Below are 20,723 nucleotides of genomic sequence, written 5' to 3'. Positions count from 1 at the left end.
GGAAATAATAAGAGCTTCGTTATCATAAGAACAAATAGCCGTGAAAACAGGGCTACTTGTGTCCTTTGAAGCCATGACAAAGAAAAAGGAAAGAGGGATGAACTGATCAAAATTCAGAATGCTATTTCAACAATGAAGCAAAGGGAATGCTGCCATAGGGACTATTTTCCATACAGGATATCAGTAATGGCAGACACAGAAGAAGTTTTCCAAACAGGATATGAGCAATGGCAGACACACAAAAAGATAATCTAGCTAAAACAGAATTTTCTTTCAATCACAATTGAAAAACAGAGAATAGAGGGATGTCTCAGTGGATTATGGAAAATCTGAATATAATTGCAACCATTTTACTCTTATGCAATCAAACCATTGCCGCTAAAGGGACTCTCTACAAACAAATAAGAAGCTATCTGATTTTTCGGCAACACGAAACAGAGAAGAAGTCAGCGGAGAATTCCAACAATGAAACTCTCCAGCAATCAAAACATTGCCGCATAAGATCAGAACGACTTTTGAAAACTGATAAACGATCTAATTTTTGGACAACACGAAATGGAGAAGAAGACATCGGAGAATTCCAACAGAGATACTATCCCGCAATCAAACAATTGCCGGTTACGATCACAAGGACTCTTTGCAAACAGAGAAGCTATCTGATTTTTAGGCACCGTGAAACAGAGAGGAAGATAGCGGAGAATCCCGATAGAGAAACTCTCCCTGATTCACTGCAAACAAATAAGGTTCTATTTCTATTTTTTTGGCTCCAGAAAAGAGGTAGCGAAATAAAAGAATAGATAGCGGAACATTTTCCAACCGTCTTCGCAAGTTTTGAACCTTAACGCCAATGAAAAGGCATCTTCGGAATTTAGAAAAAAACAAACCTCTACTAAGGAGGAATTAAGATTAGCTCTCATCCTTGGACTAGAAAACTCCGCTTGGGTCAACAAGGACTCTTTGTTACATTGTAGTCACGGGGAGGGTGGGGAATTAATTTCACCTATTATATATGATAGGTTTGGTCATAGTATGACCAAAAGTTATCTAGCATCAGAGATTAGAGCATGTTGTGTAACATAGCCTTGTAACAATTTTTTGTGCGTAATATAACATTGTAACATATTAAGGTACATTTAATATAATATTATTACATTGAAATACTGTATCTTTATCATAGTATTTTTAACTATGTGCTATGTCGAGTTAAATTGTGTACCATGTCGAGTTAACTATATACCAAGTTATATTAACTATGTACCATTTTCAGTTATCTGTGTACCAAGTTATATTAGCGGTGTACCATATTGAGTTAAATGTGTATCAAGCTATATTAACTGTGTACCATATTGAGTTAATTATGTACCAAGCTATATTAATCGTGTACCACAAGCAAAAATATTTTTAATTTTTGATCCCTAAAGGACAATTATATCCTTTGCGATTTCTCAATCCTTAACCCTCTTTCGGACTTTCTCTCTCCTAATTCGTTGAACTCCACCTTTCTCTACACTACACCATGCATCCCTCTCTCTCCGCCACCTCCCTCCATCTTCTCAACCCGCGATTCGTCATCTCTCCAGCATCTGTCAACACGGAGGTCCTCATCCTCTTCACATTTTCGTGGCCAATTTGTATCACTGTCTTCGCCCATATTGGTGTGTTCTCCCTTCAATCTATCACCTCCCTCCACTCTAGTCTGTGAGTGTCGTCTCTCCAGCATGTGTCCCCGGCCAACCATCTTCATCTCACTATATTTGTCTGCAGCAATTGTCGATGCTCGACAAAGAGAAGATAAAAGTCTTGATGAACGCAGAATTTTGGTAGATTTTAGAAATGAAAAGAGGAATACAAACATAATTGTTTAATTAACTTGAGAGCATGAAGTTTGATATAGTATGCTTAGCTTTGGTTTCATGATGTATATTGAATACACAGTATTTGATACATGTTATATATTGAATCATAGATATAGGTTTAAGCCTAGATACCTCAACTTGAAGTTTTAATGAGAAAGAATTTTAAGTAAAAGTAACTTAATTTTCCCTTGTTTTTTCTACCTAAAATTTTCTGTGAGCAATAGAATAGTATGTCAACTTCATCATACAAAACCACATTTGGCATGCTAGAGATTCTCCAATAAGTTTTTGAATAAGATCTATGGTAATATTTCTAACAACATTTTTCTATTTGTTCGAAGTAAATCCTTTATTATATAATAGAGAATAGGTCCAAAACTCCATATATAACTATTCTCTTCATATGGGGCATGATCTCTTGATATGATCTCATTATAGATTTGAACTCTAGAACAGGTCCAGTAGGAGTTAGGTTAAAGACTCTGAAGGAACAATTCATTTATTAGCAAGGGTTAAAATAACAACCCTATCGTCTTCAGATGACCATATTATCGAAGTACTAATATCCATTGTTGTTATTGTTTCACAATCCATAATCTGGATCTTACGATCCAGATCAAAATGGCCCTAAATGATCTAGATCCTATCCTTGGATTAGGATCAGTTTAGGATCATGCATTTCAAACTAGACTTGTTATATGTATGCTTTTTATTCTCTAACCATCATCTTTGTAGTTAATTCTTATTTCTATATATTTTTACAATGATGTTTCTCAAGGTTCAACATGCCGGTACCAGAGCCTATATTGGTTGGCCGACGACACGGTTCGGACGCCCCCATGCCATTCCATGTTGGGCTATTACCGATACAGTAGAGAGGGTGAGAGAGAGAGAATGGGAGAGAGAAAAAGAGAGAGAGGGGAGGAGGGTAAGGGAAGAAGGGAGAGAGAGAAGCCAACTTTATGTTTGTGTTGCGAGATACATGTAGTGAAATGCTGTCAAGCATGCATTTCATTTTAAACAATGCATGATACAACTAACTCATTTTGCTCTCTTCCTTTTGTATGTAGGCTGTTGTGCTTGAACGTCTATCGTGCATCAGTGAGGTGACCCTATGGCTACCAATTAGATTCTAGATGCATCACAACTGAGCATTCAAAAATAGTTGGGGGATATCCAACTAGGTGATCTCGAGTGGTGTAGATATCTATTCATCTCGATGAATACGGGATGGCATTGGTATCTCCTAGTTTTGGATTTGAAGGAGCTGTGTTTTGAGTGCTACAACTCGATGTGGAGCTTTGATGTATTAGAGGATACCAGTAGATATGTGAGTATCACTTATAGTTACTTGTTGATTGCCCTCACCCCCTCCCTCTCTCTCTCTCTCTTGCTTGATGGAAAGCCCTCACCCTTTCTCGTCAGATGCATTTGATGACTCAGACCCAATTTAGTTAGGATAGCTTCTTTGTTCTCAGGCTGCACTATGTTGCCCTCCATGAAGCATAGCAACTGTCCTCATGAAGCTTGAATTAAATTTTGTTGAGGATCATGTATAAAATTTAGAATTTTTTTTGTACATATTTTTCTAAATATTAAAATTTACATGAATACCCTCCTAAAATTGATATTTGCATGTATACCCCTATGAAATACTTATTTTATGTGTATTTTACTTTTTTCTTGCATATGTGCCCACACCATCTAACACCGTCCAAAAATTAACGGTTTTAAATTAAAAATGGCAAAAATATTCTTAATGGGTAGCTATGCAAAAAAAATATTTATAAGGGTATATATACAAATAATACTTTGTGAGGGTATTCATATAATTTTACATTTTTAGGAGGGTTTCCATGCAAAAAAATTAAATTTTATTTTTTTTTTCTATTTCAACCTATTTTAATACTCGGATTTGTCTGGTGCCTAGTCCTCAATATTTATTAAGAAAAAGATTGATTCGACAATTAGATAGCAAAAAGAGTTATGGAAGTTCTTTCACTTATTATGGGATTATTTTACTTTATTTTTATTTTTTTATAACAACCACTATATTTTATTTTATTGAAAAATAGCTTATAATATTTATTGTTATAGATGCATATATGAGGGCATGTATTAGAATATAGAAAAGAATTAGAAACTCTTAAAGGCATATGATAGATTGCAATGATCGAGCTTCCTTGCTACTGCTATGCTCATGAGTAGAAGAACAATATCAATCATCCCCAAACAAAATCATTAAAGGACTTTGAACCCTTCAGATTTATTAACAATTTCCGCGACCATGTGGTAGAAGGTCATCCCTTACGTTGTATACCTTAAGCCACTTTTCTTTGGAGCTTCAATTTTTTAGAAAAAAAAATATAGTATATGGAGTCCATCTTATCATAGTAATTTTAAATCAGCCACTTGTCTATATATGAGAAATTTTCCAACTCTAAAAGATAAACATTGCGAATCTCATATACTAAAAGATAAATATTGCAAATATCTCACAATATTTTTTTTTAAATACTTGATAAAGCTAAAGGCGAGACCAGACCATCTTCAAGTAAAAAAGATATAATGAAGGGCTATATATGGTGGAGAAGGAAGTCAAATAAATGGTTTTGATTTCGGACGGAGAAGTGAAAGAGAGGATCGAGAGACATTGGAAAATTTCTTAAAGAAGGTAGAGATATTAGTTTTCAGTGAGACCTATTAACTTGTTACCCACCTTAGAAATAAAAAGATACTTTCATAATTGTATTTAATTTTTAATTGAAATAAATATGATTTTGGCTAATCATGTTAGCTGAATCGCTATGTCAAAGATGTTCATGCAAAAATAGTTTTTTGTGAGGGCATGCATGTATATACTAATTTAGATGGTGTTCATGCAAATTTCAATATTTAGGAGGATATTTATACAAAAATTCAAGATTTTTTTTTGCATGTATACCCTTCTGAATATATGAAATTTTATGAATACCCTCCAAAATTACTATTTACATATGTACCCTTATAAATATTTCTTTTTGCAGGTTTAACCACTAAGGGTATTTTTATCATTTCAATTTTAAACCACTAACTTTTTAACGATGTTAGATGACATGGATAAATACGTAAAAAAAAAGAAGGGTATACATATAAAACAAGTTTTTGATGAGAATATACATACAAATATCAATTTTAGAAAGATATTAATACAAATTTCAATATTTAGAAAGGTATGTATGCAAAAAAACCCTAAAATTTAATATATATATTCTTTTGGGGTTTCTTAAATTGTCACTTGCATGGCATATGCAAAGACTAGTGAAATAAATAAATGAAGAGAGAAGGATCGATATAAATGACAAAATCCAAAATCAAATAGCATAACCATTTTAGATCTAGTTAGATCCATAATCCTCCCAAAACCATCCCCCGATAAGTGGCATTAAGTAGAATTTAAAATTGTTGATTTGAGAAAATACAGATCAGATCCTCAATGTTAAGACAACATTAGTTACCACCTATCTAAATCTTTTAGATTCAGGAAATAATAGAAAACATGAAGGAAATGAGTAGTTGTTAAGTAATTAGTGAATCTCATAAATTGTGTGGCTGGGCACACAATTCTCTATCTTAACCTTATGCAGTCATGGCCTGTTTAATAACTTTTCCTGGGATTTCTTGCAAATTCCCTACTTAAAACACCTGGGGCATCGGAATGACCGGTAAACATGCTGGGCACCCCTTGCAAATGAGCAATGTAAGCGTAAGTAGAAAAGTTTCCAGCCGCAAGGCAACTTCACTCAAAAACATACCACGAGGCACCCCTTGCAAAAGAGCACCATATTACCAGTAATTATCGGGTTTCACGTTGACCACCGATGCCACTTCACTTGGTTGCTTGTGCACAGGATTCTCTATGGCCCAGAACAATAAACTCGAGCATGCAGGAATGAAAGAATGAGGTACCAAAATTTTTTCCTCATATAAACTAATTACAGAACAAATTCCTTCATAGCAAAAACTGTCCCCCGTTAATTTACACTATTACGTTGCATGGAGAGTGGATAAAACAATAAACTAGAATGCTGCATCATGTATATATTGCCACCAAGCCATTTATTGAAAACATCACATACATATTTATAACCTGCTGATCAAGACTACTAGCAAGACTGCCAATATTTCGTAGCAAACACCATATCATCAGCATTACATTTTAATGATAGCTTACAAAGACTAAATAAGTATCTTTGCTGGGTATTGAATTATTTTCTTAGTATATTGTCCCATTAAAACTCAGCGGCAGCTATGACCTTGTCAAAGCTTTGATGACAACTTGGCTTTCATGCTCTGCTCCATATTATGCCTAGATATGGAAGCCAGCTGGCAATGTAACCTTGGCTTAATTTGGAAGAGAAACGCATGGACTTCATCAAAATGAGGATTAGTAGCACATTTTACATTGTCAATCCATTGTAGAATCTTCTCGTGAGGCCCCAATATTCTCAGGCGGTCTTTCTCATACAAAACCTGAAGCCAAGAGAAAAAGTTGATGAGAGATTAGCACTGTTCAACTCTATACTACAGGCATTCAGTTATATCTGAAGATCAATAGTTGGGCTTAATATACTTAATTATATCCATACAGCACTCACTTAAAATTTCAATTAATTTTTACCATATTTTTCTTCTCAAAACAAATAAGGGTTTACAACCAGAAGATCCATCTAAGTCCATAAATTAATCATTATGCATAATAAAGTATGGACCAGAGTGAAAGCTCATACTGCCAATTAATGGGTACAATGGGGATCAAAAATATTTAGCACTGACAAGCTATGAGCACACTATATGCAATATAAAGGTGAATACCCTTGTATCATCAATGAAAGACTAGCAATCATATACGATTTAGTCAGTGCTCATACCAATACAAAAGATATCACTTTATATTGGATGAAAGACTACAAATCATATACAACTTAGTGATAAGGCCTGAAGCGTCATATGAAATCTTATTAGAATTGGTTAAACAGAAAGGCATGCACCTACAGCTACTTAACTACAATTGCTGCGCTTGGACACCTTTTAAAGCCAACACACCCTCATTCCTCAGCCTACCATTGCTTAGGTAGCTCCAACAAATGCAATAGATTCTCCAACATCTCATAACTGGATCTAGTGATGATCCCTTTTCTATGTTCATTGCCATTTTGGTACATTATTGCCTTACCAGATAGGACAGTGAACTCAATACATGACATTTTATCCTCATATCATACTGCATGCACCCTAATATCAACTAATTGCTTGATTGCAGCACACAAAGATCTTATTTACCCACTATTTTAAAAGGTGCGAATACAATTAGCTTTTTAAATATTCAAGAATATATAAATACATTAAATACAATAAAAACAACAATGATAAAAATAAAAATAATAGCAATTTTTTTGATAAATAACAGCAATATTAATGACGACAACAACAACGAATAATTAGTGTTTACTACTTAGTACTTCATTCCTAATAGCAATAGATATGGTATAATTAGAAATATATTAACATAATTAATATACAGCATCCAACCGATCCAAAATCCACATCTAATCCAACCATCAGCCATAACTTGCACATTTGCATGAGCCCGCATAATAATGGGACACATATGCCACTCCCTCAAATCTCAATTCTAAGCAGGCTGCATAGAGCCACCCAATGCTAGGAAGGTAACCTTTCGGCCAATATGCAGCCTGACCACATATATTAGGTGCTCATTGGAAATGCAATGCAGTTAAGGGACAGCATCTACATAAGCAGATGTATATGTGGTTGCATGAAGAGCATTTTAAACCACAGCATTTACTTGTCTCACCACATCATTTCACCACTTACATTCATATTTAAGGAACTAGTTATCTCCTGAGCTTTATACATTCCTTACCAGCATAATTTTCATGAGTCAACTTACAACTTCAGGTCTTATTCACAAGATATTAGGTCTCGTCAAATACTTTGGTGGCTACAAATTTTGAGCATCTGCAAATTCGTCTTCTCCATGCTCCTTCGTCAATGTTATCTGCCCTCTGTGTCACCATTTTATCTTCCTCTCTTTTGTGGTGTCATCTACAAGGTTATGTATTTACAACTATCATTCAAACTTTTTCAGATAGAATGCATCGCGTGTAGATCCTTTCCAACTTCATCAAATACAAAGTTGCAAAAGCACTTGTCAATCTTCATTGATCCAATGGACTGACCTTATGCAAACTAGTACCTTAATCTAATATCTGGGGTTTCATTGCCTTCTTTCAGTTGTTACTCATTATATGTGCTCTATTAATTGATATTCTAGTTCACTATCGCTATCTTATACATCTGACTTCTAATATTTGTTAACTCTATTAACGTTTGTATTAGATACTACTTAATATGGTCTGGAACTGGATTAAAGCTACGGATTGATAGCATGACACTATCTATCCTCTGAGCTTCATATGTTGTCAGCAATTTGACACTAACAAGCCAACGAAAAATGACATTGTTACAAGAGCACTGACCTCCTAAAGACTAATTGCATATTTCTTATTCTGTTTTCATGCTCCATTAGTTCGTCTTGTGAGGACCATGTGGGCGTGTGTTTAGTCCAATATCAGCTATGCACTGGATAGATTTTAGGCACTTATACAAAACCAATAAATCCAAATAACACCTTTCGGCTACTTTTTTTGGGTCAGATCCTGGGTTACAACAAATAATATCAAAGCGAATCTGATCTATGGCCTATGTGGACTAAAGAATACTGCATTATGGGTCCATTTGGACTAACCACGGGCTAATCATAGTATTTGTCATTGGATTTGAATGGAATTGGACCTTTAGCCTAGCAAAGAGGCCAAGACTTAAATGGGGGGAGTATTTGAGGACCATGCAGGTGTGTGTTTAGACCCATATTGGCTATGTACTGAGTAGATCTTAGGTACTTATACATGATTAAGGAACCCAAATAACACCTTTCAGCTGACTTTTTTGGGTAAGGTCCTGGGCTGTGATATGTCTAGAGCCATCTGTCACACACCTATCCTATCATTTATATTCCCTCTAATAAATACATTGCTAGATAACCTTATTTACTTTTAGTTCTTACAAGTATATTCATATCTTTTAGGCTACATTTTTTCACCCATCATTGCTTTTGTGATCATAAAAAGTTGTCATCACTATAAAATCCCTTGCTTTTAGTGATCCTACATTTGTTTAGTTGGATAAGCATAAGGGTCATCACTATAAGATCCCTCGGTGCTTTCAACTTAGTGGCATGCCACTTCCAAGAAGCCAAAGTTTTGTTTTGGGATTTCCTCTTTGAATTAAGCTAACCCTAAGCCATTATCTACTTTTTCCACTCTTCTAGATCCCTCTCATCACTCTTCTTCCGCCACCATCATTCAGCACTTTCTTTCCAGTGTTCCTCCTTTGGCTCTAAGGGGTTCACGCCTTCTAAATTTCCCACCCTTCTGAGCATATTCCCAACATTTATATTTACTCAGTGAACCAGAGTTAGATGCAAGTCATTATAGATGTTTGTCAAGGAACTTCCAACCATTGATGTATCTATCTCGCCACATGCCACACCTCACCTCAAAGATGGCCTGCTACTTTGTGCTGTTATCTCAAGTTAGTGTGCTATGCTTGAGATATTTTTGGCTTCCTTAGGGTTAACTCCTATTCCGAATAATTTTGATTCTTTCTTGCAATTATTCATGCATATTAAAAGCCACAAACCAACTAAGTATATTCAGCATATACTTGGCAACCATATGGCTTAGATGACTAAAGTGCTGCGCATATCCGGCACATTGTTTCCATTTCACAGATGGATAGTTGATATTATATACAAGTGGTTTAACAAAATCATAATCCCTTCCGATATTCTGGTAAAGCACCAAAAAATCCATCATGTTGCTTTAACTAATTCAAAAGCCAAAACTTTCACAAAATCACACACCCTATGGAGGAAAAGACCATTGTTTACTCTTTTTTTCCATGTTGGCATTTCATTGATCAACTCTATATCATATCGCAAAGAAAGGCTCAGCAAGCTCTTAAAAGAGTCCACATATAGCCTGTCCTCTCTATATGCATGGTATTCTTTATTTGCAGCTCATATGCATTATTTGCAATTCCACCATGCTTTTCCAGCAAAAGCCATTCCAACTGTTATCCATCAAACACATATCGAGAGTATGATGCCGCCATTATTGACCATTTAAAGCAGACCACTTTTTTTTACGTTCTGAGTCACAAGGATGTGCTCTCTTTAAGACTATTAGCTGCGGTGAAAGCATATTTTTGAACTAATCAAGTATAACCTATGGGTGGTGGCTGGCACTGTTTTGATATACTAATGAAGCTTCATCAAGATATTTTCCCATTATCAGCCTACTCATGACCAAGTATAGACATCTATTGGGTTGTCTGAACTTGCCACTTCTCTCCATTTAATAACGTGTCCTCTCACGCAATCTCCGGTATCCCCAAACAATGATTATTCCCCATTTCTTCCATGTTTTGCCTCTTCGTAAGAGCTTAAGGCTTGAGATGATGCCTATTGGGTTTGTCCTACAACCATAATTTTACCATTAATTTATTTGTCTTCCTAACAAATCCTCCTATCTTTGGAAAGAAAAATAAGGATGGTATGCATCTCCCTGTTCAGTACTGAGACCAAGTTCTATGCATTGGCACAGAAAAAATTCGTCTTCATTCTCAAAAACTGGGTGTCACACAACTAAACATTCTTATGAAAAAAAAAAAAATCCAGGAAAAGCATGACAAGAATACTCATCCCTCATTGGACATAATTGTGTCATTACTATTACTCAATCTGTTAAGCTATTCTTGAACTCCACCAAGAAGACTATAACATCATAGCTGCGGGGGAAAAACTGTTCTCACTGGCCCCACTTTTAAGGAGGACACCAGAAATTCCAGAGTATATACTTTTGTATTATGTATGTACATACATTAATCTGTCATGTGTTGCATATTCACATGTTAGCTGAGAATTATAATTGTAGATTGTTCGGCTACCACCCATTATAGTAAGATATTACATCACAGCAGCCCATTCTAATTCTTGTTCCTGTTCTATGAGTTTAAGGTAGAAATTATCACATTAGAGAGTAGAAAATTTGTACCCAAATGTGAGAGAGAGAGAGAGAGAGAGAGAGAGAATTCATCCACTACATAAACAAGATACACAAACGGTCCTTGTAAGGAAAAGGATTAGATCGGGCTAACTCTGAGGAAATTGAAGGTGAAGTTCAAGTCTTGAAGAGAATCTCAATGGAGGTTATGATAAAGAAAAATGCTTGGGAGTTGGGAGAGAAGAAAAACAAGACAAGTTCTACAAATCAGGTTGACAAAAAATGGAGCTCATTAATTTAAATGAATCGAGAGAAAGGAATGAACCTAAAATAAAAAGGATAAAGATTGTCCATAGTGGTTATGCAGACTGGCAACTTTATCCAGTCCATACTCCATATGGTTTAATTATCACCATATTAGATGGCATAAAGAATGATATGCATTACATTAATAATATTATGCCAAGCCCCTCTTCTGTCTTTTATTGTTATAATGCCAACTTATCATCACATAACATGCACAACATTTAATTATCTTACATGATGCTTGCAGATATTAAGTGAATTAACATACCTCCAATTGCATAATCTCACAGACAAGGCTGAGATCTGCAATAGTTGGCTGAGAATTGCCCAATAAGAACTTTGCATTCCCTTTAAGCCATATAGACTCTATCTTTGAAAGAGATGATCTAAGAACTTTCTCAGCTTCATTGGCTGCTTGAGAGTTTAATGGAAGACCAAATACAGGTGCTATTACACTGTTTAGAGCATAGAATGCTGCACAATAAGACAAAGCATCAGTTCGATCCAAAGCTATGAGATCAATTCCCAGGTAAAGGTAGCAATCATAAGTATGCATGAACTAGAACATCAGACATTATGATGGCCCCATCCTAAATGATAATAAAATTCAATAGTATCACTAAATTATAAGCAAGAAGCTACATAACATATTATTCTTCTTTTGGCTTTAGTAGTTTGGTTCAACTGTTCATTTCTTAGGAACATGCTATAATACAATGTAGGAAAATGTCGATAGGTTTCTCTGTACATTTCTTTATTGCGCCTATCATATGATTGCCCCTTAAGTGCCATATTTACATCTTTTTTTCCATTTCCTTATCTAAAGATTTTTTCTTATATAAAGACTCTGGTTTGAATGTATTGTCTAAGGACATCCTATCATAAGCTTTCTTTAAGTCAATAGAGATCATATATAGACACTTTTTCTTTTCCAATATTTGATTTCTATCTGTTGCCTAAATAAGAAGGTAACATCTATTATTGACCTTTCAAGCATAAGTCCAAATTGGTTCTCTAAGACTGTTGTAATTTTTCTTAGTTTTTGTTCAAATACCCTTTCCCATAACTTTCACAGAGTGACTCATAAATTTAGTTCTCCTATTAGAGAAACTATATAAATTACCTATATTTTTATAAAAAAATACCATTATACTTTTCCTTCAATCATCTAGCATTTTTTGTTTCTTCCAAAAACTCATTGAAAAATTTAGTAAGCCAAGATAGCACAATATCTCCCATGAATTTCCAAAATCTCATTGGGTATTTAATATGGCCCTAATGCCTTATCCTTTTACATCCTTTTGAAAACAGCTTCCACCTCAAGTCTTCCAATTCTACAAAGAGATCCTTGACAATTCCCTAATTGTCCATGTTCAATAATAATTTCTCTAGTACAATCCCATTTCTCTCCTTTATTTAGGAATCACATCATATTATTCAGATAAACCCAACTTAATTATGGCATGCATGCCTACGACTCAGAACTTTCATATACTATTTGCTAGCTCATTATTCAAAAAACATTAAATATAATCATCTAATCAAGAACTTGTAGAAAAGAGGTCTTATGAAAAACTAATAGATATGTTCACACTCTTTTGCTTCTTAATATAAAAAAATTTAGTAAAATTTTGTACATTTGAAAAATAGCTCTCATTTTTGTTATTATGCAATTCATTATTTAGCCATCAGTTTTAATACTAGTTAGTCTTTGAGTCTGATCTACCAAGTATTTCTTAAGTTTTCAATTATAGTTCTAAAGGAATTTGTGCCCCTTGATAATAAGTTCCTCCATCAAAACTACCACAAAAAGAAAAAAATAATTTTTTTTGATGTAAGTTGCTGTCATCAGAAATTTGCATCACCTGCACCACGGCGGAGGTTTAAATGATGCCAATCCAAGACAGAGTCAATTTTGGCTCTGTTGAACAAATCAGCGGGGTACCTTAAAAAAAATTAAGGAGAGAGAGGGAGGGTGAGCAATAACTGGAAATAGATAACCCATAAGCATGTTTATTCAAATCACATAATAAATTGGAAGCAATAACCTATTTCCCAGGTTCAAAAGCTATTATTCATAACCACCCATCTATGTCTGCTCATGACTTCTGTCACCTTTATTTGTAACAAATCAAAATAAAGTATTTTCACAATAATAACAATTGATTTTCAGGTGAACTTGTATATCAGAATTAATTAGCTTTCCTTCTCTTGCGCCTGTCTCCTTTCTTTACATGAAGAGTTACTGCTCTGTACTTACCATACCAGCCAGGGATGAGAGAATGGCAGTCCTCAGGACAATTCCACAAGCAAGCGAACCCCATACCACCCTATACAGCTGCAAACTGACCCTCACGGCCCTGTACCAACCATGTACAACTCAGTGCACCTTTATTTCTTTTGGTTCATTTGAAATATCACGGTGCAGGCTACACCGACCCAGTACTGCCTCATACAGCAATAGATACCATACCAGGCTACAGGTCCATATCTCGATTTTCAAATCTCCACTTTGTACATGGTTAGCAGTAAGAAGATGGCTAAAATGGCAGTAAGAAGATGAAAGTTTGCCAATTTTAAATTTTGTTAGACACCAAAATAAGTTCATATTGTCATGAAGGAAACAGTAACATATTCTAGAAGGTTGTTGGTAGTTAGAAATGAACTCCCTTTCCTATACATCTTATCTTCTATTTCAGTCTATAATGATGAAATAAGGTTGCTCATAACCATATCAACCAGCAGAGTGATAAGTGCTGAACTTCACATACCTTTAACAGTCAAATTCCTACACTTACGCATTATAATTCTCAAAGTTAGGTGCCTTGGTGTTTCTTAACAGCACACGAGGCAAATGATTTTGTTAGAGTAATTACAAGTTTTAAAAGAAAAAGGATAAGTCATACAAAAAAAAATGGCATATTTCTAATTACCAGTGGTCTGAAACTCCTGGGAATGCACAAGCAAGATAGCGCAAAATGGCATGACTGTACAAATGATAGAAACAGCGTCAGCAATTTTAGAAGGAATACAGGGTAAAGATAAATATTTCAATAAAACAGCGAGTCAGTTTATAATATCAAAGACTTGAAATTAAAAATGGATCGAACTGCCAAAACAATGTCCCAGGTAATGCAAGGAAAGAAAATATGATGTAAATAGTCAGGTCAACTAAAATCAAAGGGCATACAATAAAGACATGGATATTACTTGATGAGGACTTGATAACTTGGCAGCTTGAGTAACCAAATATCTGAGAATAATTGATTCAACTAAACAAACACAGAGCCTACCTTGTGCTTCACACCTTTCGGAAGAAAAACATAACACTTGAAAATAAGAGAAAGAAAGTTGTTTAATAGCCGGTTCTATATTTGTAATCATATTAAGTCTTTTTTCTGTCAAATCTTTTTCTGTAATTTGAGCCAAATAGTTTTTTAATTTTATGTTATTTTCAGTTTTTTAAGGATACTTAAGTTGGTTTCGGAGTCCTATTTTAAGTAGAACAGATGTTCAGTTTTCAAAATTATAATCATAGATTGGATTGACTGAGTACTGCACATATTAAAATTAAGTCATAGTGTGGTTTTAGTGTCTTCCTAAGCATTAAAATCACTTTTAAAGTTAATTTCTTTCACTTTCATGTTCTGTTCCTCAAGACACAAGAGACCGACATTGTTCCTACCTAGTAGCCACCATCATGTAAACTTAACTCACTGCCTCCAATAAGAGGATTATCTTCTGCTTCCATGGCAATCCATGCATGAAGGGGTAGTAATGACTTTAACTTTTGTGAAAGTTAAAAATGGAATTAAAATAAATTTCTTTTCCCACATCAAAGCTACTTTTTTCCATAGGAAAACCATTTTCCTAATTTACTTCAAACCAAAATTTTGACAAGGTAAATTAGTATCATATCATCCAAAGCTTCCTCAAACCCAAGATTTCCCCCTCTGAATCCATCCAGCAACAATTTAGATTAGATCTTCTAGAAGTCAATTACCCCGCATTAATATCTTGACTACTTGGGATTAAATTATGGGATCCTTTTTCACTGATTAACCTGAACTGTGACCCTTAATGTCTTCTTATAAAATTTTGACTCCAATTGACATGGTTAATTATGAGGCTCAACAGTACCTATACAGCTCATCCATTCAAGTTCCAACACTAAATTAATTGAATAAACCTTCATCTATATCTTCATTCCTGCTAAGATTTATCTCTACCATATTTGACAGCCATCTTCAGTTCTATATACACTGGAATTGCAATTCATATACTTCTTCTAGATTTTAGAGATTATTATACCCTGCATAAATTCAAAAACTAGTATTCAGCCTTATCCTTGTGTCATTAATTAATATTAACTATAGCATATGCACTTATCTTACTCCATTGTACCCTCTCACAAATGTAAATTTAAAGCCTATTTATGATAAGTTTAAAGAGAAACAGGCTCAGTGTTGACCGGTGGTGCAGACCCGCCTCATCAAGAAATTTTCAGTACAGCTACTTCTAATGCTTGTTACACCTAGATATATATCCTTAACAATTTTAATGTCTTTCTTAACACATCTTTCTCTCCTTGATGCCAACCGTGTTACCTCTTGTAACACTATGCAGTCTTTATCCAAATATCGAACTATTCTCTCCAGATCCTTCTATTAATTGCTTAAGCAGGAAAGCAGTCTTATTGCTGTCCAGCCTTGAATAAAGCCAAGTTGCTCTCCAAAATCTGATGGTGTTTAACAGTGCAATTTTTGTGCATCAATTCTATTCTAGTAAATGGGTATGAAAATATTTATCTAATTATTTGGTATTTTCCTTGTTAGCAGATGTCATTCAGCAAACCAATTAATTGAACTTCTTCACATATTTCCGTTTATTCAGTACCTCATCAAGTTCAAATGCCTTGCTTTCATTCTTTATAAAGCTTACACATGCCAACTCCTTAATTATGGTACTTAGTAAATTCCTAATGACGGACCTAATGACAGATCCTCACAAAATATGTTCTATACCTAAGATTCTCAAAATGCCATAATCATACCATCTTCCAGTAAATATATTAAACTAGCTCTTATTGCATCCAACTTGACCTACATCTATAGATTTCCTCTCCAAGAATACTAATAAGCAGATTACTTTCTTCTTATAGGCCCAACATATCATGTGTGTCACTACATGATTGATATTTTGCACCAGTTTTTTTTCCGACCTTCCTAGCTTTTTTCCCTCAAATATCTTCATGAAGATCTTACTTGTCATTTATGCATCGTCAATTTCCTAAGACTGGCGCACTGTGTTGTCTCTGGAAATTTTGGCTGGAAATAGTAATTACATTTTTAGAGAATCACAACATCTCAAGAGAGAAGTTGTTTACGCATTAAGTTATTAGCTGACTTGTGGACCCTAAATCTGCTTAATCTGGATCTCAATTGGTACATTCTTTATGACCTAGACTCTCGTATTTCCAGTTCCCGTATTTAGCTTTTGTTGCTTCTACTTTAGGTGTACGGTGTTAACAATTTCGTTCTTGTGTTTTATAAGTTGCAAAAATTACATTTCACCTGCTTCCTCATAAGAGGAGCTCTTGTGTCAGTTGGTCAGAGATTTCTTTCATCTTTTATGTGGACCAATTTATTTTCTATGAACATCACGTTGTACTCCATCTTTCTCTAACATGAAAAGGCTGAAAACTCTTCCACAGACATAAACCTCAATTTGTCAATCATCAAAGTCCGGGGACATTTTGCTGTCAACAAAATGATATAATTAATTAATACCTTGAGCAGGAATTAGCAATGACCATTAGACCCTTTTTCAAACTAATTAAGGTCAGTTTTGTCAATCTTCATTCACCGAAAAATCTTATTTACAGCTACCTTTGATAAAGCAGCTAACCTCAAAAATTATACTTTTCAAAATAAAACAGGAACTACAAACAGAATAATAAGCAATCCACAACAAGACAAATTTGCTGCCAAAATTAAGCCGACTATTGTAGAAAACATGGTGCTCAATGGAAAGCGTCACTCACCAACATAAAGCTAGCAACATTTCATCCAAAGTTACATCTTTCAATGGGAACAGCATTTCATCAAAATGTGTTACAAAGGATCTAAAAAGAAACTTATAAATTACCTCTCAAACAGCTTAAATCTTCCATCAACAATAGCGGGAACTTGACCCATTGGATTTATTTCTGGAAAAAAGCATCTTAATAAATGCAATTTACAAAAATCAATTTGATTTAAACTGAGACAGCATCCTCAAAGCAGAAAAGGTTAGGGGCAAAGGAACGATGTATAAACCTTATATGTTTTTTTTTGACATTTTCAGTTAAAGAAACAAGCATTACAGCCAATGAGTTCATCATGAAATGAATTGTGATTGGTGCATGTTATTACACTTGGCAGTAGAAGTAATAATGTACAGCAAACTTACTTCTAACATAACAAAGGAGGGCCATCCCTGTAGAGCACAAATCAACATGATACAGCAGGTATTTGTAGTAATAATCATTGTGGGGTATCAATTGTCACAAAATGAGATGCTATGAATTTGCAGATAACGTGATATTCATTACAGAGGATGAAGGCTAAAAGTGCCAAGCAACCCTGGTCATTTTTACATAACTATTACAGGCATGCATGACAATTTCTTTTAACTTATGAATTTATCGTTTTTTGGATTAGATTATCTTCCATCACGAGTAGAACAGGCTGGAGTGTAGCACGAGCCTTGCTTATCAGGATAAATCAGTTAAAGGGGCTGCATGCCCATTAAAAACTCAAATACGGTTACCTCTGGCACATCTTAAAAAAATCTAAGGAGGTCTAACAAGACCAACATATGCAGTAAAAGTTAACAATCAATAGCATGCTGGTTTGCCAAAGAAGCGCCATAGATCCTTCACTGCTTAAGCCTCTAGAAACTAAACCCTTTTTGCTCCAAGAGGTCAAGAGCCTCTAGCAGAACCAATCAACAAAAAGCTTTGACTAGATCTTTGCCAAGCAAACTTGTAAATTGGATGCATGTAAACAGTCTTTTGTTCATTTTTAACAAGATGTCTATAGAATGAACTCCAATGCTGACTCCAAGCAACCAAGATCAGCAAAGCTCCCTTTAAATGCAGTATCTATTGTAAGATTCCCAGGTTGAGGTCTTCGAAACTTTCACCCTTTTTTATCTTTCTTAATATTGGCATTAAATTGCACTTATCAGCTGGAGCAGAACACCTTTTTATTGCATCATTTTTTTTGTTTTTCTTTAGCATGAGTTTCTTCAATTTTTCACGTGAATCTCCTCAGCAATCACATGCAGTTTGTTTTCATATTCCACAGAAATTAATTTATTCCTCTCATCCTACCAAAAACAAATTAAATCAGAAAGAATGGCCATTCTTACATGTAGAAAAAGGTTGTTAAAGAGTACTTTATGGTCTCAACATTTTATCCATATTCACGCTCGAGTTTCCCTGACTATACTTCCTCAACTAATCTGGCTTGCAAAAGCCAATCTCCAAAGGGGCAGTCAGTAGAATTGTCGTCTCCATCATTTTTCTTATGCCCCATCTCCTAGGCACCTGGGCAACTGCCAACTGCTTAAGCAATAGCCAGGCCAGACAAGAAAATACTTGTATTTGTTGGTCGAAAAGGGAAATTACGACCTATGGGTGGTATAATCATCTTATCTACTGCCCCAAACCAACAGGAAGTGATGAATCTTACAATTACATGAGGAATTATGTGAGTTACAGTAACAGGGTCAAAATACAGCAAAGAAAATTAATTCTAAAAAGGAAAACAAGGAAAATTATGTGGAATTAAAAAAGGAGAAAAAAGAAAACGACTACTTTTAAGCATGGGAGTGATAAAAGGAAAAAGAAAAAGAACAGAACGAAGTTTAATCAGGATTCTGAAAAGGGACCCTTGAATTCGGGGGACCGGTGCTGGCGCTTGGTAAGATCTATCGGCACTTCCTCAAAATCTATTCCATTTAGCCTAATTAACAAAAAAAAGCGTAAGCGGGATCCCAAAAAAGAAATACAGGATTCCGAGATAAAACAAGAAAGAGTTCCAAAATTGAACGCTAGGTAGAAATGAAGGAAATCGAGCGAGTAATTACTTGCAGAAAATCACGATCGCACGCGATGGCTGCGACAGCCGATCGGCGTACACCTTAAGCTTCATCTTTCGCTCGCTCTCTCCCAACGTTGACTCAGGCGGGGTCAGGAGCCGTCGTGTAAGGGACTAGATTAAATAGGGGTGTCATGGACCGGATCGTGTCTAGGCTCGAAGGAAGCCCGAGATTAAACCTCAGGCCTAGATTTGGCGGGCCAGAGCCCCCTACTAGTTTATGCTTTCTGGGCTCATCATCTCAGCAGAAAACAAATTAGTAAACTACAAATTATCCCAACTCCTAGATAAAGTAAGAAGATCCAACACCTGCAAATCTTTGAATTGAGCCTCCAAGTTTAAATAAGTTGGCCAACGAATAATAGGTATATTAGAAATCATAGGGTCCTTAAGCACATTAACTTCGTGTCCATTCCCAATCAAACATTGGAATTGGAATTGGACATTCTAACCAAAGGAGTAGTAGATTTTATTCCAAATTAGCGAACAATGTCGGGGTTTGGCATACTTATCCCACGAACTAGTGATATTTAGAATAAACCACTTGAGCCTAAAGAGAAATGGGATGCAAGATGACTAAGGCCCTGTTTGGGGAGCTGTTGGCAGTAGAGCTGTTGGAAGTAGAGCTGTCTGAAGTAGAGCTGTTATAAAAAGTTGTTTGCTGTTTGGTAACTACATTCGTAAAGTGCTGTGGTACTTTGTTTTGTGTTTGATAAACAAACTGAGAAAGTACTTTTATATGACAAAATTATCATAAAGGACATGCATAGTATTATACAACAGAATACAATAAAACATAACATAAATTAATACATAAATATATGATATAGTATAATATTATTGTAATATAAAATAATATTATGTTAATATAGCATAATAGTAATATAATTATTAGAGTAAATTAATATTTGGTAATATAACATGATATTAAATTATTTAACATAACATATTAATGTATTATGATATAATGTAATGTATATTATATTTATAGTATAATACAATAATAAAAGTATAAAATATTATAATTATTAGTATAAATTAATTTCTCATAATATAACAAAATATTAAATTATTTAAAATAACATATTAATGTATTATAATGTAATGTAATATAATACAATATTTATAGTATAATACAATAATAAAGGTATAAAATATTATAATTATTATTATAAATTAATTTTCCATAATATAACATAATATTAAATTATTTAAAATAACATATTAATTTATTATAATGTAATGTAATATAATACAATATTTATAGTATAATACAATAATAAAGGTAT

The 20,723-nt window shown here is 34.6% G+C and overlaps 2 protein-coding genes across 3 annotated transcripts in view; one reads left to right on the top strand and one right to left on the bottom strand.

The window, feature by feature from the left end:
* LOC149753355 (uncharacterized) overlaps positions 1–20,723 on the top strand; it is a 100,154-nt gene that overhangs the window by 62,421 nt on the left and 17,010 nt on the right. The window lies entirely within an intron of this gene.
* On the bottom strand, positions 5,912–19,582 carry GSTT1 (glutathione S-transferase THETA 1). 2 transcript variants are annotated; one of them, XM_008795975.6, is made up of 7 exons: positions 19,424–19,582; positions 19,226–19,299; positions 17,438–17,498; positions 14,224–14,277; positions 13,156–13,235; positions 11,559–11,764; positions 5,912–6,368 (listed from the first exon to the last, which is right to left on the bottom strand). In XM_008795975.6, the coding sequence occupies exons 1-7, from the start codon at positions 19,486–19,488 to the stop codon at positions 6,156–6,158; spliced, it is 753 nt and encodes a 250-aa protein (XP_008794197.2). In that variant the 5' UTR covers positions 19,489–19,582; the 3' UTR covers positions 5,912–6,155. The 2 variants fall into 2 exon arrangements, with proteins under 2 accessions (XP_008794197.2, XP_026661695.2); XM_026805894.4 differs by lacking the exon at positions 19,226–19,299 and having other exon boundaries at positions 19,424–19,542.

The sequence above is a fragment of the Phoenix dactylifera genome, chromosome 6, assembly GCF_051530095.1.
Source record: "Phoenix dactylifera cultivar Ajwa chromosome 6, Ajwa_hap1_PhDact_Kaust_v1.1, whole genome shotgun sequence".
Classification (NCBI taxonomy): Eukaryota; Viridiplantae; Streptophyta; class Magnoliopsida; order Arecales; family Arecaceae; genus Phoenix; species Phoenix dactylifera.
Note: the sequence above shows the minus strand (reverse complement) of the source record. Positions and strands in the feature narration are given on the sequence as shown.